Here is a 20,664-nt window from a genome sequence, read left to right on the forward strand (position 1 = left end):
CAGCAGTCTGCTTCATGCCTGGTGCTATTCAATATTCCCTGTAATGTCAGGAACAATGGAGTGTAGATTACCACCACCAAGTTGTGGAATATACAAGACTTGTATTTGATGTGGGAGACAGGACCAGTATTCAAAATGGTCTTGGAAAAGTATTCTGAAATGAACAAATTGACATTATTAAGGCTTTGTATTTGGAAAACAAAACAAAAAACTAATAATTCGACATACAAAATGTAGGTAGCAACTGGTTGTGCTATCATCCTGCAGAGAATGACAGACAGTTTATAAGAAGCCATGAAGGAAATATAACCCAACAGGGTGATTCTGGTGCAAGTAAGATGAACCTCAGTGTTGACCGTAGAAAAAGCAGCACTGTATACAGGTAATAAGAGAAAAAAATACTGTTGTAATTTGCCTCTGGCAGATCTCAGCTGGACATCACATCAGATGTTTAGCACCTTGTATTAGGGAAAAAACAGACCAACTTAAATGACTAAAAAAAACCCCACAATAACAATATAAGGTTTAGAAGACTTCTACCTTGAGAAAACAAATAAACAAACAAACTAACTAAACAAACAAACAAAACACAACTAAAATCAGTTTTGTTTGAACGAGAAAACTGCAGGCAGTGGTAAGGAGACATACAGCTATACTTCTGACAGGGAAAGAGCATTAGGAAATGAACAATGACCAGTTATTCACTGTCACTGTTATGTACTTGCTGGGAAAAAAAAAAAAATAATAAAAGAGAATTCATAGCAAAGCAGATTCAAGAGAGATACTAATAAACTCTTTCAAAGGGTAAGGACTGGCAAAGGCAACAGAGAGAGGCTGTGGAATTTCCTTCTTCTAAGGGAAGTCCAGAAAACTCTACATTAAAGAGAATCTAAGGCAGTTGTCTGGTGTCATTACTGGGGAAGACATAGATGATCACTTAAGATGTTCCCTGCCCTGCCCTTCAATGATTCCGTGGCAGTTCCACTGAAGCCCCTAATGACTGGTTGCAGCATTGACACTGCTTGTTTGCCCTTTCTACTCTGCCTCTAAACAAAATGAGATTTTTGTGGCCCGAGTGTAAAACTGGTGTAATTTAATTGCCAGTGTGCTGTTCTGTCAGCACACAATTTGGCCTTATGTTGTTGGGAGGTTTTGACATTTCAAGAATTTGTATCTGATTTTGTAAATTCTAGAACTCCTGATAAATTTGGTTGAAGGGTTTGAGCATTTATGTAACTGCTTCAGGTTTTTTCAGCTTCTAATTTTATATATGCTGAACATAACTTTGGTGGCACATTTTCATTACATGAGGATAATTGATTTTTTTATATAGGGGAAGTAGAATTTTACAAATCCACTGGAAAGCGAACAAAAATAGTACTAAATACTAAGATATCTTTTGTTGAATCAATCTTGCCTACCTTTTCCTCAGAACTATCACAACTGCTAATGTTTTCTGCATGAAAAAAGTCTTACCAACAGAAGAAAGCAAAATGTGTAGATAAGATGTTTGTCTCATGTATGCTCATCTTTAAAACAAGGCAATGCATCAGTGAACTACTTGCTGCACATCTCGGTGATTAATCTAATCCTTTTTGTGCTGTATAAAAAGGGATCATACACACCACAACCAATTTTCAGGAAAGGTAATGCAGTATATCTTGAACATTCATTGTAATTTCTAGGCCTTGCAGATGATCAGTATTCCACTTTGAAAAGAGTATTTAAAAAAATTATTTTTCAGTCCCCCAAAGAAAGTTGGAATTCTTCCTTTCTAGAATAGACAATGGAAAGCTTGTGAAGACTGCAGTTCCTCCATTGCCTGTTTACAGCAGTACTGGTGATTTAATTTAAGTAATGATTTTTTTCCAATTTCTCAGGAGTTTTAAGTTTTCATTTCAAGAAGACTTGGTTTAAGCCACTGAGACCACTCATAAGGAAAAATAACTCTTTCCTCAGAATACATTTCCTGTGGATTAGAATAAAACACATTTTGCACAAGAAATCAGCAAAGGCTCCCTCATTTAGCCTCTGTCTACCACCATGTGTATCCTCCAAGTGAGGATACAGCTAAGTGAGGTTGAGGTAAGACTGTTTATTTAACACTGTGTCTCTAGAGACAAAATGTATCATGTTTAATTATGTCAATCTCATCCCAGAAGTTCATAAAAAGTAAGACCATTCTATGTCTCGAGGATCCCACAGGCAGATTCAGTCCTCTGTTCAGTGGAAAGAAATCCAGGAGATCTTATCTCAATATTTAGGTCTGTTATAGGCTACTTAATAACTTTAGCTTGTCACTTACATTCTTTGTATCTCAAATTGTATCAGCTAAATTGGAATAACATTGCTTCCTTTCTTCTTCCAATTTGTCTTTTTTATTTAGATAGAGAACTTGAGAGGCAGAGAGTATCACTTAGAATACATCTCTGGAAAACCTTGCACAGAGTCCCAAGATCTCTGTCACAGCAAAACTGAATGTGACAGTGCCTGTAATTTATTTATATTGTACCTGTGCTAGTCACTGATGAATAGTAACCTTCAGAAAGCTTATCCTGAAATGTTAATCGTGTATGTAATCCTTATAGGTCAGTCAAGCTTTACATAAGATACACATATTTGTAAGGACTCAGTTCCTCATCAGTCAAACCACCCTAAATTGAGGCTCCTGTAGCCTGTCCTACTCTCTTGTACCATGTGTGAATACTGTCTTCCCATTCTGCTCTTCTATGTATATCTGGTCTGATTGAAAGACAATTACCCTAAATGCTGTTAGATCAATCGGATCAGAGTACAAAGATTAAGCATGAAGAACTACTTTCATATGATCTCATGGGTCTTATTCAATCTTCTTTTAGGTGCTGTCACATCCACGAACATCTTTCTGGTCACACAAGTAAGCCTGATGTCTGATGTAACATGGCATAACTGCGTTTGGGAAAGAAGGTTATGACTTTTGTGACATAAATTTCTGCTTGCTTTCAGTGGGAAGTATTTCAGTAAATAATAATCCTTTCACCTGTATTTCTCTGGAAGCCAGTATCCAAATGCTTATAAACCCTTCAGTGTAAAATGTTTTAATTCAACTGTATCTATAATAGAAAGGATGGCACAAATACAGATGAATCACTTTTACTTCTAGGTTTTATTGCAATTAGAAAACAGTTTGTGTTAAAGCTCCTGAGACTTTAGCTTGCAGCTTGACATTATTGAGCAGGAAGTTTTGAGTTGATTTCCAAAGAACAGTTATAATTTAGGGCATTTTTCTTTTGTTCAGAGAAAGAACTTCAAAAAATTTATGTGCTATGAAATTAGGTACAATATATTGAAGAATAATCTGAAGGCACACAAACTTCTGTGCTAAAAGTTTTTGGATCATTTTAAAGCATACACTTTTGTATGGTAGAAACAAGACCTTTTAGGAAAAAAGAAATCTTACATGTGAGAGAGCTCTATGGACACTTTGTGGTCTATATCTTTTTTACTTAAAATATTCCTGAATAAGTACAAATCTACACTACAGAGGTACTTGGATATTTTAAAAAGAAAAAAATAGTCTCCGTGCTGTTTTATCCTTTTTGGAATACCTTTTTTCCTTTGTCCTATATTAATGCACTGTGAGAATATACTTGAGGGAAGTTTCAGAGTGCTAATCTTAGAGCCTGTTCTTTCCCTACCAATCTAGCCACAAAAAAGCTTTCACAAATATTTTCTTATCTTTGTTTTACTTCCCTCACCCTCTAACTGGATTTTCTTTTCTTTATATATTTGTTGTTTATGTAGTAATATTCACGAAAGGTTGTTCATTTTTTCTCTCCTTCCTACACTTCATATTGTGCAGATGTAGAGAATATAGCCCTTGTTATCAACCGTAATTTATGTATGTGTTGAAAATAAAAGTGAAAAAGCATTCCTCTGTCCCTGGAGATACCTCCTTCTGCTGGTTCACATCCCTCACTTGCTGTGCTTCCAGTTCATTGGAAAAAACGTTGCCCCCTACAGTATTTTTCCTCTGCTGACTACGACTCCTCTGGAACAATTTTAACAACCCACTTCAGAGCAAGAGCACTCAAGAGCTTAGATCTTGTCAGCAGTCTGCCTGTTGCACTCAGCTGCAACAACCAGATAAATTCAGCACGAGGAACCCAAGCTGAGATAGATGTGAACCTAGCCAGGAAACAAACAGAAAAAAAGTGAGTGCCCTTCACACACATGATAAGGATCTCATTCCCAGGGGAGGTAGATAGGCATTAGTTGCTGCAGATTAATTTTAAAGAAATGTAGGCCACATTTTTTCCCCCTGGTTAAACCTTCATTGTACAATTATTTTTGTCTCGTGACTCCAATGGGGACATAGAAGTGTAACAGAGGACAGAATTTGGCCCCATTAATATGTGTCACTAATGAATGTTATTTTAAGGTGCAGGAAGAAATCTTGTCTGGACAAGATTATTGAGGCCCCGAACTTAAAATGTTCTGTGGATGGGTGTGAAGTGAGGGGTGAAAGAGAGGAGAAAGAGAGAGGCAGAGTTGTATTTGGGATGATCACATATTCTGTCACAACCCCTGGCGAAAGTGAGAGCACCCAGTCCACACTGGTATGCATTCTGCACATGATGGACTCAAGGGGCCATCTTAGTGTCCTATTAGATCACAGAATCACAGAATGTCAGGGATTGGAAGGGACCTCAAAAGATCATCCAGTCCAATCCCTCTGCCGGAGCAGGAACACCCAGATGAGGTTACACAGGAAGGCGTCCAGGCGGGTTTTGAATGTCTCCAGAGAAGGAGACTCCACAACCCCCTTGGGCAGCCTGTTCCAGTGCTCTGTCACCCTCACTGAGAAGTAGTTTCTTCTCAAATTTAAGTGGAATCTCCTGTGTTTGAGTTTGTACCCATTGCCCCTTGTCCTATCATTGGTTGTCACCGAGAAGAGCCTGGCTCCATCCTCGTGACACTCACCCTTTGTATATTTATAAACATTATTGAAGTCACCCCTCAAATTACATGGAGGTGCAAAGGATGCCATAGGAGAAAAATTCTAGCCCTGGAGTTATAGGTTAATTGGAAATTTTGATGACATTTACAGGATAATATTTTATTTCATATGAGATACTATTTGATCTCTGAGACTTTTTTTTGTTGATTCTGAAGGAAACAAAGCTTATATAATTATACTATTTCTCTGTGAGTCCCAGGCTGATCTGTTCTGAAACACATGGCTGATTTTAACCAAATCTGACAGAAGGGAGATGTCTTAAAAGTAATGATGTTCCTAAGAGGTGGTTATTTTGTTTTAGTTGGTCTGTTCAGTCGTTTTTATCATTACTTTTGGTTTTAGGTTTGTTGTTGTTTGGTTGGTTTGTTTTGTTTTGCTTTGTTTTTTAAATTGGAGATTATGCAAACAAGAAAGAAAGAGGTCCAGGTTAAAATTTGAGGCAAGAGACACAGAAAAGCTTGGTTAATTGCTGAATCCGGAAAGACATGGGGATGCTAAAGCAGGGAACATTATCAGTATTAGACAATGTTTCTATGTTATTTCTAAGGTAGGTGTCTGATACATTCATAACCTGAAATCTGAAGCATCTGCAACTCCAGACCTTCACTGCAAACTTAGCTTTGACCCTGCCATTACATATTTGTGACTTCAATTCCTGTCTAAAAACTGAAGATACAGATACATATTTTTTTTTACATTGGGAAAAATTTCTTCACAGAAAGGGTTGTCAAGCAGTGGAACAGGCTGCCCAGTAAAGTGGTTGAGTCACCATCCCTGGAGGTGTATAAAAGACATGTAAATGAGGTTCCAATGGACATGGTTTAGTGCCAGAGTTAGGTAAATGGTTGGACTCTATGATCTTAAAGGCTTCTTCCAACCAAAATGATTCTATGACTTTATGATTCTATATTCTGTACAAAGGTTGTGTGTTATGCTGCATAGGATTTGGGAAAACAATAATGTAGAAATTATTTACAGCTCACCATGTAGCACTCTAACTTTTTTCTTGCTGTTTTCCTGTTTTGCATCTAGGGAGTTTTACTTTTTTGACCCTATGCATGGTACTGTAGGAGACTGCATTATAAGAAAAAGGCTTTTTTGTGTTTCCTCCTCTTGTCCTCCCCTATGACAAACCCATGTTTCAGTGATTGGCAACTGCTTCCAGGAGGCAGGAGCAGACAGGCTGGGAGACACGCATGGCAAGCCTGTCAGGAGAGGAAACAGATTGCTGCAATGGGGTGTTTTATAGGCTGCTAGAATTTGGATGGGTAGCCAGGAGTTTGTGGTTTGGTAATTCTAAAATTGTTTGAAAGACTAGCAATTTAATCTGGGACACACCAGTATTATCAGGAGATTACAAAGATCCCCCCAGCTGAGCCTTGTTGGCAGTTCCTAAACGAGAAAACAGGTTCACCTGAGCTGGGTAAGAAGGTGGCAGCTGTATTCCTGCCTTCCGCCTAGCACACTACTGCTGTTGAAGCTGCTGTCAGTCACAGCCCTCTGACCAGACACCAGCTGAAGCCTGCAGGCAACGCTGCCTGATGCTCTGGTCAGGTGTAGTAAGTTCTAGAAAGTGGGCCAGAGCCTGTGTGCAGGCCAGCTCTGCAACATAAATTACTACTTTGTAAGAAGGCTTTGAATCTGTTACAGGTGCATGCATATTAGCTATCCAGCCATAACAGAGTTTTGCTATAGGAGTTCCTATATTTCTAGGTATGTGCCATTTGTTGATAAAAGGTCTAAGGCTCTTGTGTATGTGCTGTACTGCTATAATCTCTTAATTAAAAAAAAAAAAGGTGTTGAGGAAGCTGGGGCACAGGGACCAGCTACTTTAAAACTTGCATGGGCAAGATTTTGGGAAGAAAAAGAAGCTGTCTTTAAAAAATATAAATATATTTCAGTGCTACCTACTTCTTTCAACTTGCATCCTGATTATTTTCTTTGCGTTGGCCTAAGTTAACTCTTCCCCCTACAGCATTCAATCTGTTGGTTTAGAAAACAGAAAGCTCTGTAGATTGCATAGAAGGAGTTTCTCTGAGTCTTTATGTTAAAATAGGCAGTGAATTAGCAAAAAATTGTAGTGTGAACCACAATAAAATAATGTTACAATATGCATGACTTGTATCTATTGCTAATGATGTAAATATAATGTTTGTAGTTTTAGTCACCCTTGCTGCTGTAGTCATCTGGCTGTGAAAGTAAAAGGCCTTGACAGGAGCAGGTGTTTGGGTAATTCTGAAAATTGCATGAAGAGAAAGACAGCAGCTTAATCCAGCTCATACAGACAATTGGAATTGTTGACCTAGTACAAAATTGATTGAATTTTAATGAGTTGAATTATCTCTGAATTAAACTGGTAGATATGCTTGTGATCTGAACAAACTTGTTTTTTTGCATGGATCCAAACTGGGAATAAACTGGAAGAGAAAATCTGGGAAACAGCTTTCCTAACTCCTTTCAGATTAAATTAATGTCCATGTACTCACTAGGTAACTGACATTGTATTCTCAGCTCATTACTTGGAGCAAATTTTTTATGGAAGCACAAAAATGTATAGTCATTAGACTATGTTCTCCCACTCATAATCTTATTTCCTGCTTGGGGTTAGGAAGCAACAAAGGCTTTGTAAGCACAGCTTGCGCATATGATTTTTTAATGGATTTATTCGGGGTTATTTTGTTTTTCCTTTCTCTCTCTAGAGTAATACTAATGTTGGCAGCAGTAGTGGTAAAAAGGCAGATGCAGCTCACCCAGGTGCCAAACAAGAAGGTGTTTTGGAAGCTGAGCAAACCCACTTTATAGCCTAGGGGTTAAAAGCAACTCCAGCACTCTATTTTGTGGCTGCTCTGGACAGACAGAAAGAAGTTCACCTGGCAGCTCAGAAGGCTGCTGGTTGCATAGCTAGGGAAGATAAACTATCTCTGCAAGAAAGCTTATTCTACATTTAAATTAAAAAATCTACACACAACATACAAGGAGGAACAGGACAGCATATTGTATTGAAGCACAGTGACATCTTGATTCTGGTCTGTCATAGTATTAAGGAGTGGGGAGGAAAGCAGGTGGCAACTGCAGAATGCTACTATAAACTTTTTTAAAAAAGTATTTACAAGCAACATAAACAAGAAAACTCAGAGGAATAAGGAAAAGGTTGAAGTGCTTTATATACTGCTATAGAAACAATGTGAAACTTATGCAAAACCAGCATGAAGCAGACTGTCCTTATTTACAGCACATACAAACTTTTTCTAAGAACATCACCCTGATGGTGTATTTGAAGAAACTTGGAGACTTTTTTTTTGTCTGTTTGTTTTTTGGCTGAATGTTTATATATATTCCAATCCTTTGGTAGCAGGTGCATCTATAAGCATACACAATTCATAAATAGGCATCTGCAGCTAATGTTTAGTTCAGCATGCTTTTTACTCAAATAATTCTGTGTGTGCTTAAAACTACTGCAGCTGTGATATGCCATACATTATTAAATCTCAGTGCCTTCAGGTGTGTCCTGTATGCAGTAGAGACACACGGTCCTAATTTTTACTCCAGGTGTTAAGAGAGTGTATTGGTGATCTTGGAAATGCCTGGATTTACTCTACTAACTGAATAAACCAGAGAAGAAAGCTGCAAGTCTTTTATGCTGGTGAGTAAAATTATTTGTTTGTAACATTCATGGCACTGGTTGTTGCTGTTTTGTTAGGCTTTTTGTTTGTTGTAGTGGTAGTATTCAGGTAAGTATTATGAAATTGCTTTTTTAGTTTTAGAGGAAAATGCTCTACTTTATGTTCCTACTAAACTCCTGCTACTGCTCAGTTTATTTTTTCCAGTAATTCATGAAAATAGTAATACTACCTATGAAAGTCTGCAATTATGAGGTCTGATGTGAGTTTTGCCTTTATCCTTAGAACTTGGAAAGGAAAAACTTCCATTATCTGTCTGTTTCTGAATGATATTTTGTAGTAATGCACCTTAAGCCCGATCATGAGGATATTTTAAATCTGTGTTTTTATCAGAAAGAAGCAGAATTTGCTCCAGATCAAGTGGTTAGCAGAGGGCTCTTCTACAATGTTCTCACCAACTAGTTTGTATGAACTGTTTTACCATTCAAAGGCTATTTGCAGTTAACTGGATTCAAGTGTAGACTTCCAGTTCAGTATCACTTTATCTGAATAGCTACATCAGTTTATGTCTCTGGCAAATTAACAAATCGTCTGCCAGCAAATATTTACCAGAAACTAAAATGTTATGAGCTCGAATAATTATTTCTTGGTGCTATGTGGGAAAGTTTTCTTGTCTGTGCCTGATATAGCTTCGCAAAGTGTGTGGGCAATTAGCGAGGTGGCTTTTCATAGTGTGAAAAAGGAAAGTACTTTTTTCTGCTGAAACAAGTTTGAGCTAAAAGGCGACGCATACTAACTTCTACTAAAAGAGATAGCACTGGACTATAGAAACCACCCCAAAACGTATTTTATTATATGAGACAAATACTAGGGCGTCAGGTACCTCAGGGTGCGGGCACACGGGCGATATTGTCCAGCTAGGACTATAGAAGCGATTTGATTTCTGAGGTCTGGCTCTGTCTGAGCCGCTGCGGAGGGTGAGGGCTTCCAGGTACCACCTGGACTCGAAGCCGGGGCTCCTGCCCACCCTTTGCCCAGCTCCGGCGCGCTGAGGCTTTCGCGTCCTGGCCAGGCGAGGTGCACTCCTGGTTGCCCCGGGGAAAGGACCACCGGGTCAGCCAGGTTACGCTTCAGAGCACTAGGAGCCCCTGCCCAGGGAGGGAAGCGATATGGGGACGGAGAGGGCGGCGCGGTGGTCCCCACGGTCGCAGCTCCTTCTCTCCTGCTCACGGCGGCGAGGGGCGCACCCTGCCCTGAGCAGGGGGTGGCTCCCCAGGAGCCACCGGGGTGGTGAGGTCGGACAAAGGCTTCCTGGAGAGGGAGTGGCGACGGTTTGCTGTGAACACTGCGGCGGGGTCCGGGGGAGAGGAGACAAACGAACTTCCCCAGAGGCGCGGAGAGGGAGGGGGTGGCAGCCGGTTTCCCAGAGGCGAAAGCGGGGCTCTTCCGTGCTGCTTTCTGCTTCCCCGAAGGTGGCTGCCGGCGAGGGGGAGGCGGAGGAGGAGCTGCCTTCATCCCCGGGCGGGCGGCGGCCCCTCCACTGCGCCAACCTGCAGGCGGGCTGGAGGCAGCAGCCCCGCCCGGCCGCCGTCTCCGCGGGGCCGCGCCTCCCCTCGCCTCCGTCCCGGGCAGAGCCGCAAGCAGCCGCTTCCCGCTGCGCCGGTCCTGGACTGCAGCTTGCTGGTGGCGTGGGCAACAAGCACCGGCATCTTGGAGCATCTTCTTTCCCGAGTGCCCTTTCTCTCAGTCCTCTTCTCTCGTACCTGCAGCCTTTCCTTCTCCCTTCACTTCTCCTACCTTTTATTTCTCCCTTTATCCCCCTTCTCTTCCCATTTTCTGCCATTTTTTTGGTGCCCTTTTTTTTTTTTTTTCCCCCTCCATTCTTCTTCCCTCACCCTGTTCTTTTGGGCTCTCTTCGTTTAGTGCCTCTTAATTTCCTGATTTCTTCTGATTTTTTTTTTTCCTTGGACTTTGCCTTGTCATGTCAAGATGGAAGTCAGGCATGACTGGCTCTCCTCATCCCCCCATGAGGGCTTCGAGCAGATGAGGCTGAAGAGCAGACCCAGGGAGCCTTCCCCAAGCCTCACCAGAGTAGGTGCAAACTTCTACAGCACTGTCAAGCAGCAGGACTACAGTGCCAGTGTCTGGCTGAGGAGGAAAGACAAACTGGAGCACGTAAGCCAGCTTTTATTTCCCCCCACCCCCCCCCTTTTTTTTTTTTTTTTTCCTTCTAGATCTCTGTCTAGGTATTCTGTTAGGGTACCTCTCTACCTGCTTGGACTCCAGGAGAAAAGTCTTGCGCCAGTAACTGGGCATGGCATTTCCCAAATGGTAGAGAAAGGGGCTACTTAAGAGAACCCAGCCTTGTCAAATCTGAGGTAAAGAGGATGTTAGTACTGTTCCCAAGCCACATGCAAGTCTCTTCCTAACTGGAAATATTTTTTAGTGTTCTTGGCTTATTCATTCTTCTATTCTCTCAAATTCAGCACTGATGTGGGAGGAGAAAGATTGAGGTGGTGCAGATGGAGGTTATTTATCTCAGAGTGATTATAATTTAAGTCTGAAATTGCTAGAAGAAAATAGCTTTTTTTAAAATTCTAGCTGTGATTTCACCCCCATTATTTTTCTGATTCTTCATGCATGGGACTTCAAAAATATTCAGTCTGTGTGGGGCTGAGGAGATTTCCTTCAAGACACCTTTTTCTGCAGCAGTAGTACATGACTTAGTTAAGTGCATTTGGGACCTCAATAGAACTGGTACTGTGGACAGCTGTAGTGAATATTTTATGAGAATTTAAGGTACTTCTAAGTATTCCTGTCTCAGATGATTGAACGCATTTTTCATGTTACTTCTAACAACAAGGAAATGGGTTTAGATGACCTGCATACTGTGTAAGAGTTTCCTGAATAGCTTATTAGGTGAAGCCCATTGTTGCAGAGTACAGTACAATCAAAACAGGGAAGTAGCTGCATTTACAGGAATGAAAATTAATGTGGATGGGATTGCATAATGCAACAGTCTGCCATTCTTGACATTAGTGAGCAGTTTGCAATCACAGTCACGTTGACTTCATGACTTACAGAAAAATATTTCTTGAGGTACAGACATCTGAAGTCTCTTTGGATAGAAATGGTCTCATTACAACGATAAATAGCCTTTATTACATGAAAAGCCTAGATGGCATAGTGGAGTCCTTTAAAGATGAAACCTCAAAAAAGCTCCTCTATCAACTTATTTGTGGAGTATTACCCTCCATTCCCACTAACCTGCAGAGTATTTTATCACTGCTACTGAAATCTTAAACTTGAGTTGTCTGCACTTCTGGAGAAATGACAGGGACTGATGAACTGTTGCAAATACCACATTTCAAATGCTGAGGAAAGGTATTGAATACTATCTGCCTTCTGACACATGTTTTTGTGATTATTCACACTAACAACTATTCACAGTAGTGAGCTTGTAAGCAGAGTATTCTCCCATCGTGAATCAAGAAGAAAGGTCAGTGCCTTATCTCTGTACAGCTGATGGCTAAAACATAGAAAGCACAGAAATGTCAGCTCTGGCTTTTGTTAGAGGTTTTTAGTACATGTACCTACATGTTGATATGTTTCATCAAATGAATGATTATTAATTGGGGGAAATAATCAGTCAACAGTTTGCTAGCTGAATATTAGCATGTTCAGGTATTTGTATGTTAAATTATACCACAACATTAGCATGGACAAGACATTAACTTGTTTGAAGACTACAAGTGCAAAACCTTTGCTTTGTGTCTGGTTTGGTTGTTTGTCGATGTGTGGGGGTTTTGTATATGTGTGTGTGTGTGTGTTTTTCCTTTGGATGAAGTCAGTGTTTTTTCACAATGCTAATCTTCAGTAACTCTGCACCATTGGTGTGAAAAGCTTTTTCTGTAAGCAGTTTGGTATGAATGCACATTCTTCTGGGGGTTTCCCTCTCATTTGATCTGGTTATTTTTATTCCCATAGCCTATTTGAACAATGTAAAGGAAAAAGTTGGAACACAATGGTTTTTGCTTGCCGTGAAGTATTTATTTCATTGACATTTATTGTGATTACCCTGCAGTACATTAGATACGCCAACAGTATATATGTGAAAATACTTTGGTTTTATGATTTAAGGTAACTGCGTAACTCATGATTCTTGTCGCAGACAGGGTGTTGCATAGCTCCCCTTAATGAATGTAAATAAAATATGTATTAATGTCTAGATTGTTTTTCTTGCATATTTTTTGGAGCAAGGTTGTTATTTTCTCTTTTCAGTTAAAACTTTGAGGTGTTTGAATGTTTTCTTGCCAAGTAAGTTATTTTCTACACTTCACTTTTCCACTCCAAAAAGCCAAACCAATTAATCTGAAATACATAATTTTGAATGGTATGGTCATTGCTATATGCTAACTTGCGGTCAGTGTTGGATAATGAAGATATACAAAGTATGAGGTGGATAGAGGACACTAAAAACATTTCATTGCAGCTTCCCCTGAGATGATCATATTACTTGATACCTACAAAGAAAATCAAAATACAAGGAGTGACCATTCATGCAGACACTGATTTTTAAGATACATCATCATAAATTTGATACTACATAATGTCCAATATAGGCAGAAGGGTATATAGCGGGTGTAAGTCAAGATACACATGAACAGATTTTGAAGTTTCATATGTACTCTAGGTGTCATGGAGGGGGTTGGTGTTCACGTCATTGAAATTATTTCTTGAATTTATTTCAGTGTGGTTGTAATAGGAGTAATATTGGGCCAGTATATTTTGTATGCTACTTCCAGTAAATCACAGAAAGTTAGGGATTGGAAGAGACCTCAGAACATCCTCTAGTCCAATCCCCCTGCCGGAGCAGGAACACTTAGATGAGGCTACACAGGAATGTGTCCAGGTGAGTTTTGAATGTCTCCAGAGGAGACTCCACAACCCCCCTGGGCAGCCTGTTCCAGGGCTCTGATACCCTCACTGAGAAGTAGTTTCTTCTCAAATTTAAGTGGAACCTCTTGTGTTCCAGTTTGAACCCATTACCCCTTGTCCTACTGTTGGTTGTCACCGAGAAGAGCCTGGCTCCATCCTCGTGACACTCACCCTTTATACATTTGTAAACATTATTGAGGTCACCCCTCAGTCTCATCTCCAAACTCAAGAGACCCAGCTCCCTCAGCCTTTCTTCATAAGGGAGATGCTCCACGCCCTTAATCATCTTTGTTGCCCTACGCTGACCCTCTCCAGCAGTTCCCTGTCCTTCTTGAACTCAGGGGCCCAGAACTGGACACAATATTCCAGGTGTGGTCTCACCAGAGTAGAGGGAAGGAGAACCTCTCTTGACCTACTAACCACCCTCTTTCTAATACAGGCCAGGATGCCCTTGGCCTTTCTGGCCACAAGGGCACAGTGCTGGCTCATGGTCATCCTGCTGTCCACCAGGACCCCCGGTCCCTTTCCCCTGTGCTGCTCTCTAATAGGTCATTCCCCAACTTATACTGGAACCTGGGGTTGTTCCTGCTCAGATGCAAGACTCTACACTTTCCGCTGTTGTATTTAATTAAATTTCCCCTCCCTCTAATTCTCCAGCCTGTCCAGGTCTTGCTGGATGGCAGCACAGCCTTCTGGCATGTCAGCTACTCCTCCCAGCTTGGTGTCATCAGCGAACTTGGTGATAGAACACTCTATTCCTTCATCCAAATCATTCATTAATATATTGAATAATACCGGCCCCAGTACTGGCCCTTGAGACACTCCACTAGATACAGGTCTCCAACTGGACTCTGCCCCATTGACCACGACTCTCTGGCTTCTTCCCTTCAGCCAGTTCGCAGTCCACCTCACTTCCCCATTGTCCAGACCGCACTCCCTCAGTTTAGCTGTAAGGATGCTGTGGGAGACTGTGTCAAATACCTTACTAAAGTCAAGGTAGACCACATCCACTGCTCTGCCATCGTCCATCCACCTCCTTATGCCCTCACAAAAGTTAATGAAGTTGGTCAAGCACGACTTCCGCTTGGTGAAGCCGTGCTGACTGCCCCTAATGACCCTCTTATCCTTAATATGCTTTGAAATGGCACCAAGAATAAGTTGTTCCATCACTTTCTCAGGGGTGGAGGTGAGGCTGATCGGTCTATGGTTACCTGGGTCCTCCTTCTTGCCCTTTTTGAAGACTGGAGTGACGTTTGCTTTCCTCCAGTCCTCAAGCACCTCTCCCGTTTCCCAAGACTTGGCAAAGATGGTGGAGAGTGGTCCAGCAATGACCTCAGCCAGCTCCCTCAGTACCAGAGGGTGCATCCCATCCAGACCCATTGATTTATGGACATCCAGATTGCCTAATTGCTCCCTAACCCAGTCCTCATCAACCGAGGCAAACTCCTCCATTGTCCTGACTTCCTCTGGGGCCTCAGGGGTACGGGGCTCCTCAGGACAGCTTCCGGCAGAGTAGACAGAGACAAAGGCATTCAGTAACTCTGCCTTCTCTGTATCTTCTGTCACCAGGGCACCCAGCCCATTCATCAGTTGGCCTACATTGCCTCTGGTGTTAGTTTTATCTGCCACATATTTGAAAAAGCTCTTTCTGTTGTCGTTGACCCTTCTTGCCAGGTTGAATTCTAAGGAAGCCTTAGCTTTCCTGGTTGCCTCCCTACATCCTCTGACAACAGCCTTATATTCTTCCCAAGTGGCCAGCCCCTCCTTCCATGACCTGTAAACTCTCCTCTTCCACTTGAGCTTACCCACCAGCTCCCTGTTTAACCATGCAGGTCTCCTGGCTCCCTTCCTTGACTTCCTATGTGTCAGGATGCTCTGATCTTGAGCCTGGTAGAAGCAGTCCCTGAACACTAGCCAGCTATCTTGGGCCCCTTTACCTTCAAGCAGCCTTGCCCATGGGATTTCCCCTAGCAATTGTTTGAAAAGGCCAAAGTTTGCCCTGCTGAAGTCCAGGGTTGCAATTCTGTTTGCTATTCTGTTCCTGCCACTGGAGATCCTGAACTCCACCATATAATGGTTGCCGCAATCAAGGCAGCCCTCATCCTTCACTGCTTCAACCAGACCCTCCTTGTTAGTGAGGATGAGGTCCAGCAGTGCACCTCTCCTAGTTGGCTCCTCCACCCTTTGCATCCAAAAGTTATTGTGAAGGCACTGGAGGAACCTCCTAGACTGTGGCTGGCTGGCTGAGCAGTCCTTCCAGCAAGCGTTGGGGAAGTTAAAATCCCCCACCAGAACCAGGGCCTGTGACTGTGAGGCCACTCTCAGCTGCCCATAGAAGGCCTCATCAACTTCCTCACCCTGATCTGATGGCCTCTAATAGACACCCACAACAGTATCATCACCCCTGCCAGCCTGCCCCTTAATTCTCACCCAATCTTTGTAGACCACAGTAGATATGATATAATGATTTCTGTTGAAGTGAGTAGTGTGAATTATTCATGTGTGACACTTCCTATTAATCCGTATATAGTTTGAGGGACTAAAAAAATTTTAGGAATCTCGTTTTTATCAAATTGTTTATATAAAAAAATCCCAAATACACAAAGAGATTGTTTCCAGATTTCAAAACTGTAAGGATGTTTTGGGTTTTAGTGTTGTGTTTGTGTTTTGTGTAAATAACATATTTCCATTTGAAGCATGTGGTAAAAAGGTTCAAAATTCAACTTGGCCATATCTCTTCTAAAAGTACAGAAGTTCAGATGCACAAATATGATACAGTTTCTTTTAAAATTTTTTAATACTTAATTATTGACTGAATACAGAGGAAGTCGAGATCTTGAATGTGTCGCTGGCTTCTTGCTAATTAGTTGCTCTTCAAATGTGTCTTAATATAGTGTGTCTCCGCCTTGTGTAATTGTTGATGTGGCTTACCCTTTTCCAAGCGGCAGTAACGCAATTTGTACCATACAAGGTCTGAACACGACTCACCTCGCCTCTGTTTTCACTTGTGAACTCATATGCTGTGTTTAAGATTACATGAATCTGCTGTAACATGTTTAAAGATAGACCAATGAGCAGTTTTTGCTGAAGTGAGGCCTCGCTGTATGTATGTGCTAATGGGTCAAAAAGCCATTCTTTCAATGGAGGAAATTATTAGAGGTGTGAGGAACTCTGTCTTTGCAGATGTGACCACAGTGATGTTGCAAACCTTTGGCTGAAATTCTTGCAGAGTGGAGGTGGTTCTGCTTCTATGTATCTACTTCAGCTTGTTCCTCCTGCCTTTTTGTGAAGTTGTTTGTGTGGTACTGGAAGTGTTGGGGTGAAAACTGTTGTGTGAAGTATTTTTAAAGTCCCCTTTGTGTGGTGTTCTTTGTTTGTTTGTCTGGTGTTCCCTTTTTCAATGAAAGAGGAATTGGTTAAGAGAAACAGAAGGAGGAGGTAGGGATGGGGAGAAAGAGCCACTAACCTGATAGCCTTCAGCTGGTGTGAATTATGCCTGGTTTAGTTTACAGCAATTCTCCATCTTGTCTGTGTATCCCTCAGTAATGGCAAGTACTGTAAAATTGCCTTCCTAGTACCTTAGGAAAGAATTCTAGAGAACATAATTTTACATAATTAAAACTTAAAAGCAGAGGAGTTTTCTTTTTAAGCTCCAACAGATCTGCTTGATGCATGTATTCTTTTTTAGGACAAATACAGGTATTCCTTTCCCAGAGTTGTAATGGTAGTCTTTCTCTAATAACTTTTAAATGTAATTATTTACTTGATTACATTGAAACATTTAAAAAATTGTCTTTTAAAAAAACTACTTCAAGACTTTTTGGGAGATCTGGTATCAGAACAGTTTTATTTCCTGGAGGTCCTCGGTCTGTTACCTTTAGTATTATAATAATTAGGATAATTTATCTATAATTCTTGCATCATCTCTTGATTTTACTTAAGTTTTGATCAATAGCAAAGGCAACATCGTGATTTTCAGATTTTAAGTACTCTCGCTGTTATGAAAATTGACTTGACCAGTTGATGTTATGCAGCTGATCAGCATACTGCTGGCCCCTTGACAGCATTGCTATCCAGAGAGAAAAGAGGCTATGAGGCAGAGGAAGGGCAATGTCGTGTGGCAGCAGAGGCAGATGTCTAACATGCAGATGTTAGGCTTAAGACAATTTACGACACTGCCTGACAAGCTGACATGACTGTGGTACTTCTCAGAGCCTCATGATCAGATCAGAAATAAAATATAACTTTCACTCACCTGTCGTCTTTATAACAGTTGAAATCCCAAATACAGTTCATCTAGTTCTTTTCTATTATTCAAAAAGTAGTAGTTCTTTTAGGCAGCCATTTTTGTCTTTTATATATATTTTTTTCTTACAATACAGGAAATTCTTAGCAGAAGCATTGTTGGACAGCTTAAAACTGCAATTCTGCTCTTGAGTGTAAATCAACAATGTTAGAGGTCAGAGGATGTACTTATAGGCCTTAGGATTTGTCATCCTAAGCATGGCAGAAGGCTCCATTAGCATAGCTATGACCTGTAACATGTAAACAAAAACGGTGGCTATAGCTTGATGTAAAGAAGTAGCAGGAGTGGAACTCAGTCAAGCCAAATCAGCTGCTGGACAGAGCCAACAGCTTTAACTTAAGGGCGAATAATAAAAGGATCTAAATGGGAATTAAAAAAATCGTTACACACATTCCCAAAGCAGCTCCTGTCTTGCAGTAAGTGTGAATACATGGCTTTTTTTTTAGTTAATGAATTGACAGAGTTTTTTGCACTAAGCAGGTATAAAGAATTTGTCGTCTGGAATAGTGTTAGGTTAGCCATTAGGAAAGGGTTCTTCACCCAGAGGGTGGTGGAGCACTGGAACAGGCTCCCCAGGGAGGTGTCACGGCCCCAAGCCTGACAATATTTGAGAAGCAATTTGACAGTGCCCTCAGACACATGATGTGAAATGTGGAGTTGTCCTGTGCCGGGACAGGAGTTGGACTCATTGATCCTTGTGGGTCCCTTCCAGCTCAGGACATTCTATGATTCTATGTCAGATACCAAAAAGACTGGAGTGCATGATGTATGAAGGTATAAAAGCAGGGACAATTCAGAGGTTTCTAAAGAGCTGATTTCCAGCATTTGGAGCTTTTTGATGGCATGGTTGCAGATAATAATTCCCACTGTCTGCCTTGTCCTGGAGGTAGATTTGTATATTTAGATTTCATTATTAAACTCAAGGGAACAGTCTCCATTAGTTGGGGGACTTTGGCTTTTTCTCAACAGAAGACTGACATTTGCAATTGCCTGCCTGACGCAGCAGTACTAACATGTGTTGAGGTTCTAGCCGAAGTAGTAGAATGCAGTTCACTGCTGACAGACTGTGTGTGGAGGAATTCTTCTGTTGAAATGCTGCTTTCCTTGAAGATGTCTTTCTCTAGTAATGTTTTGTAGACAAACATAGTTAGAGAAAATAAATGTTCAGAGAAGTGGAAAAAGGGGACCAAAATCATTGAATAGTATTCAGAAAACACTGAATAGCATGTTAAGGTAGAAAATAGAAACCAATTTATCCTGAAAATAGTATGGAGAATTTGAAGTCTTGACATTTGGAGGGGGAAGAATACTTTTATGTGTGGTAACTACTGAAACAAGTTAAGTTTGTATTGAAAAGCATTGAAAATATCATACCTGATATTAATAGTTCATTTTTCTCCTTCTAGTGCCAGCTGCCCACCAAGCCACTCTCTCACCCACCGCTCCCCAACAGGACAGGGGAAGAAAAGGCGATAATACATCTTGTAGATTGAGATAAAGATAGCTAGATCACTCACCAATTACTGTCACAGGCCAATCAGACTCAACTTGGGGAAAATTAATTTAATCTATGGACAATCAAAAATAGGGTAGGATAGTGAGAAACAAGGACAAAACTAAAAAAAACATTCTCCTCTCCCCACTTCTTTTCAGGCTCAACTTCAGTCCTTTGTTCCTGACTCTACCTCTTTCTCCCCAACCCCCAAGGTAGCACAGGATTTTGGGGAACAGAGGCTGCAGTCAGTTCATAACACTTTGTTGCTCCTTCCTCTGCACACTGTTCCCCAGCTGTGGTGTGGAGTCCCTGCCACAGGATACAGTCCTCTTCAAAGTGTTCCAGCGTGGGTCCTCCCCACAGGCTTCAGCTCTTCAAAAAACTGCTCCAGCGTGAGTCCTTTCCATGGGGTACAGTCCTTCAGGAATGGACTGATCCAGTGTGGGTGTGCAGGGGCTGCAGTTTCTGCCAGAAAAGCCTGCTCCTGCATGGGCTCTCTGTAGGCTGCAGCTTCCTTCAGCACACATCCACATGCTCTGCTGTGGCGTTCTCCATGGGCTGCAGTGTGGATATCTGCTCTCGTGTGGTCTTCCAAGGGCTGCAGAGAGAGAACCTACTTCATTATGGTCTTCCATAGGCAGCAGGAGAATCTCTGCTCTGGCAGCTGGAACATCTCCTTCCCCTTCTCCTTCACTGACCTTGGTGTCTGCAGGGCTGTTTTTCTCATGTTTTTCTCACTCTTCTCACCCAGATGCTGCACAGTGGTTTTTACCCTTTCTTAAACAGGTTATCACAGAGGCACGATAAGCATTTTTGATGGGCCCAGCTTTGACAAGAAGGGAGTCTGTTGTGGAGCCAGCTGGAACATGGGGGTGGCCACTGGCCTTGCAGAGGCCAGGTCTGCATCAGCCTCCCCTACCAAAAGCTAGCTATGTAAACCAAATACACTAGTCTTGGAAGATAGTCTTCTTTCTCTGACACATGAGAAAAACTTTCAACATTGCATTAATCTACTGCATCAGTTCTGATGATTTCAACCTCAGTCACTTTGAAAGTCCAAGTCTCTAAAGCTAGACTTAATTTATGGCATCTGGCTTCATGTTGTTGAACAAGAAAACAAAACAACTTGAAGTTTCAAAGTTGCATTTAAAATAAATTTATATATGCATGTATAAATTTAATTCAACGCATTCAAGACTTTTTTTTAGAAATGAAGTTTTCTAGTTTCTGAACAAAAAGCCTAAATCTTAGACTGTGTTTGTTCCAGATGCTAACTTCAGTGAAGATATGGGAAAAGTGGATTTTG

At 41.3% G+C, this 20,664-nt stretch overlaps 1 protein-coding gene across 2 annotated transcripts in view; it reads left to right on the plus strand.

The window, feature by feature from the left end:
- The first annotated feature begins 10,049 nt into the window (after nucleotides 1-10,049).
- PLD5 (phospholipase D family member 5) overlaps nucleotides 10,050-20,664 on the plus strand; it is a 175,347-nt gene continuing 164,732 nt past the window's right edge. Inside the window, exon 1 of one of the 2 annotated variants that reach the window (XM_065835115.2) lies at nucleotides 10,050-10,794. In XM_065835115.2, coding sequence (XP_065691187.2) covers nucleotides 10,609-10,794 — 186 coding nt within the window. In that variant the 5' untranslated portion in view covers nucleotides 10,050-10,608. The remainder of the gene's footprint in view (nucleotides 10,795-20,664) is intronic. The other variant, XM_071806226.1, reaches the window with a different exon arrangement.

The sequence above is a fragment of the Patagioenas fasciata genome, chromosome 3 (assembly GCF_037038585.1).
Source record: "Patagioenas fasciata isolate bPatFas1 chromosome 3, bPatFas1.hap1, whole genome shotgun sequence".
Classification (NCBI taxonomy): domain Eukaryota; kingdom Metazoa; phylum Chordata; class Aves; order Columbiformes; family Columbidae; genus Patagioenas; species Patagioenas fasciata.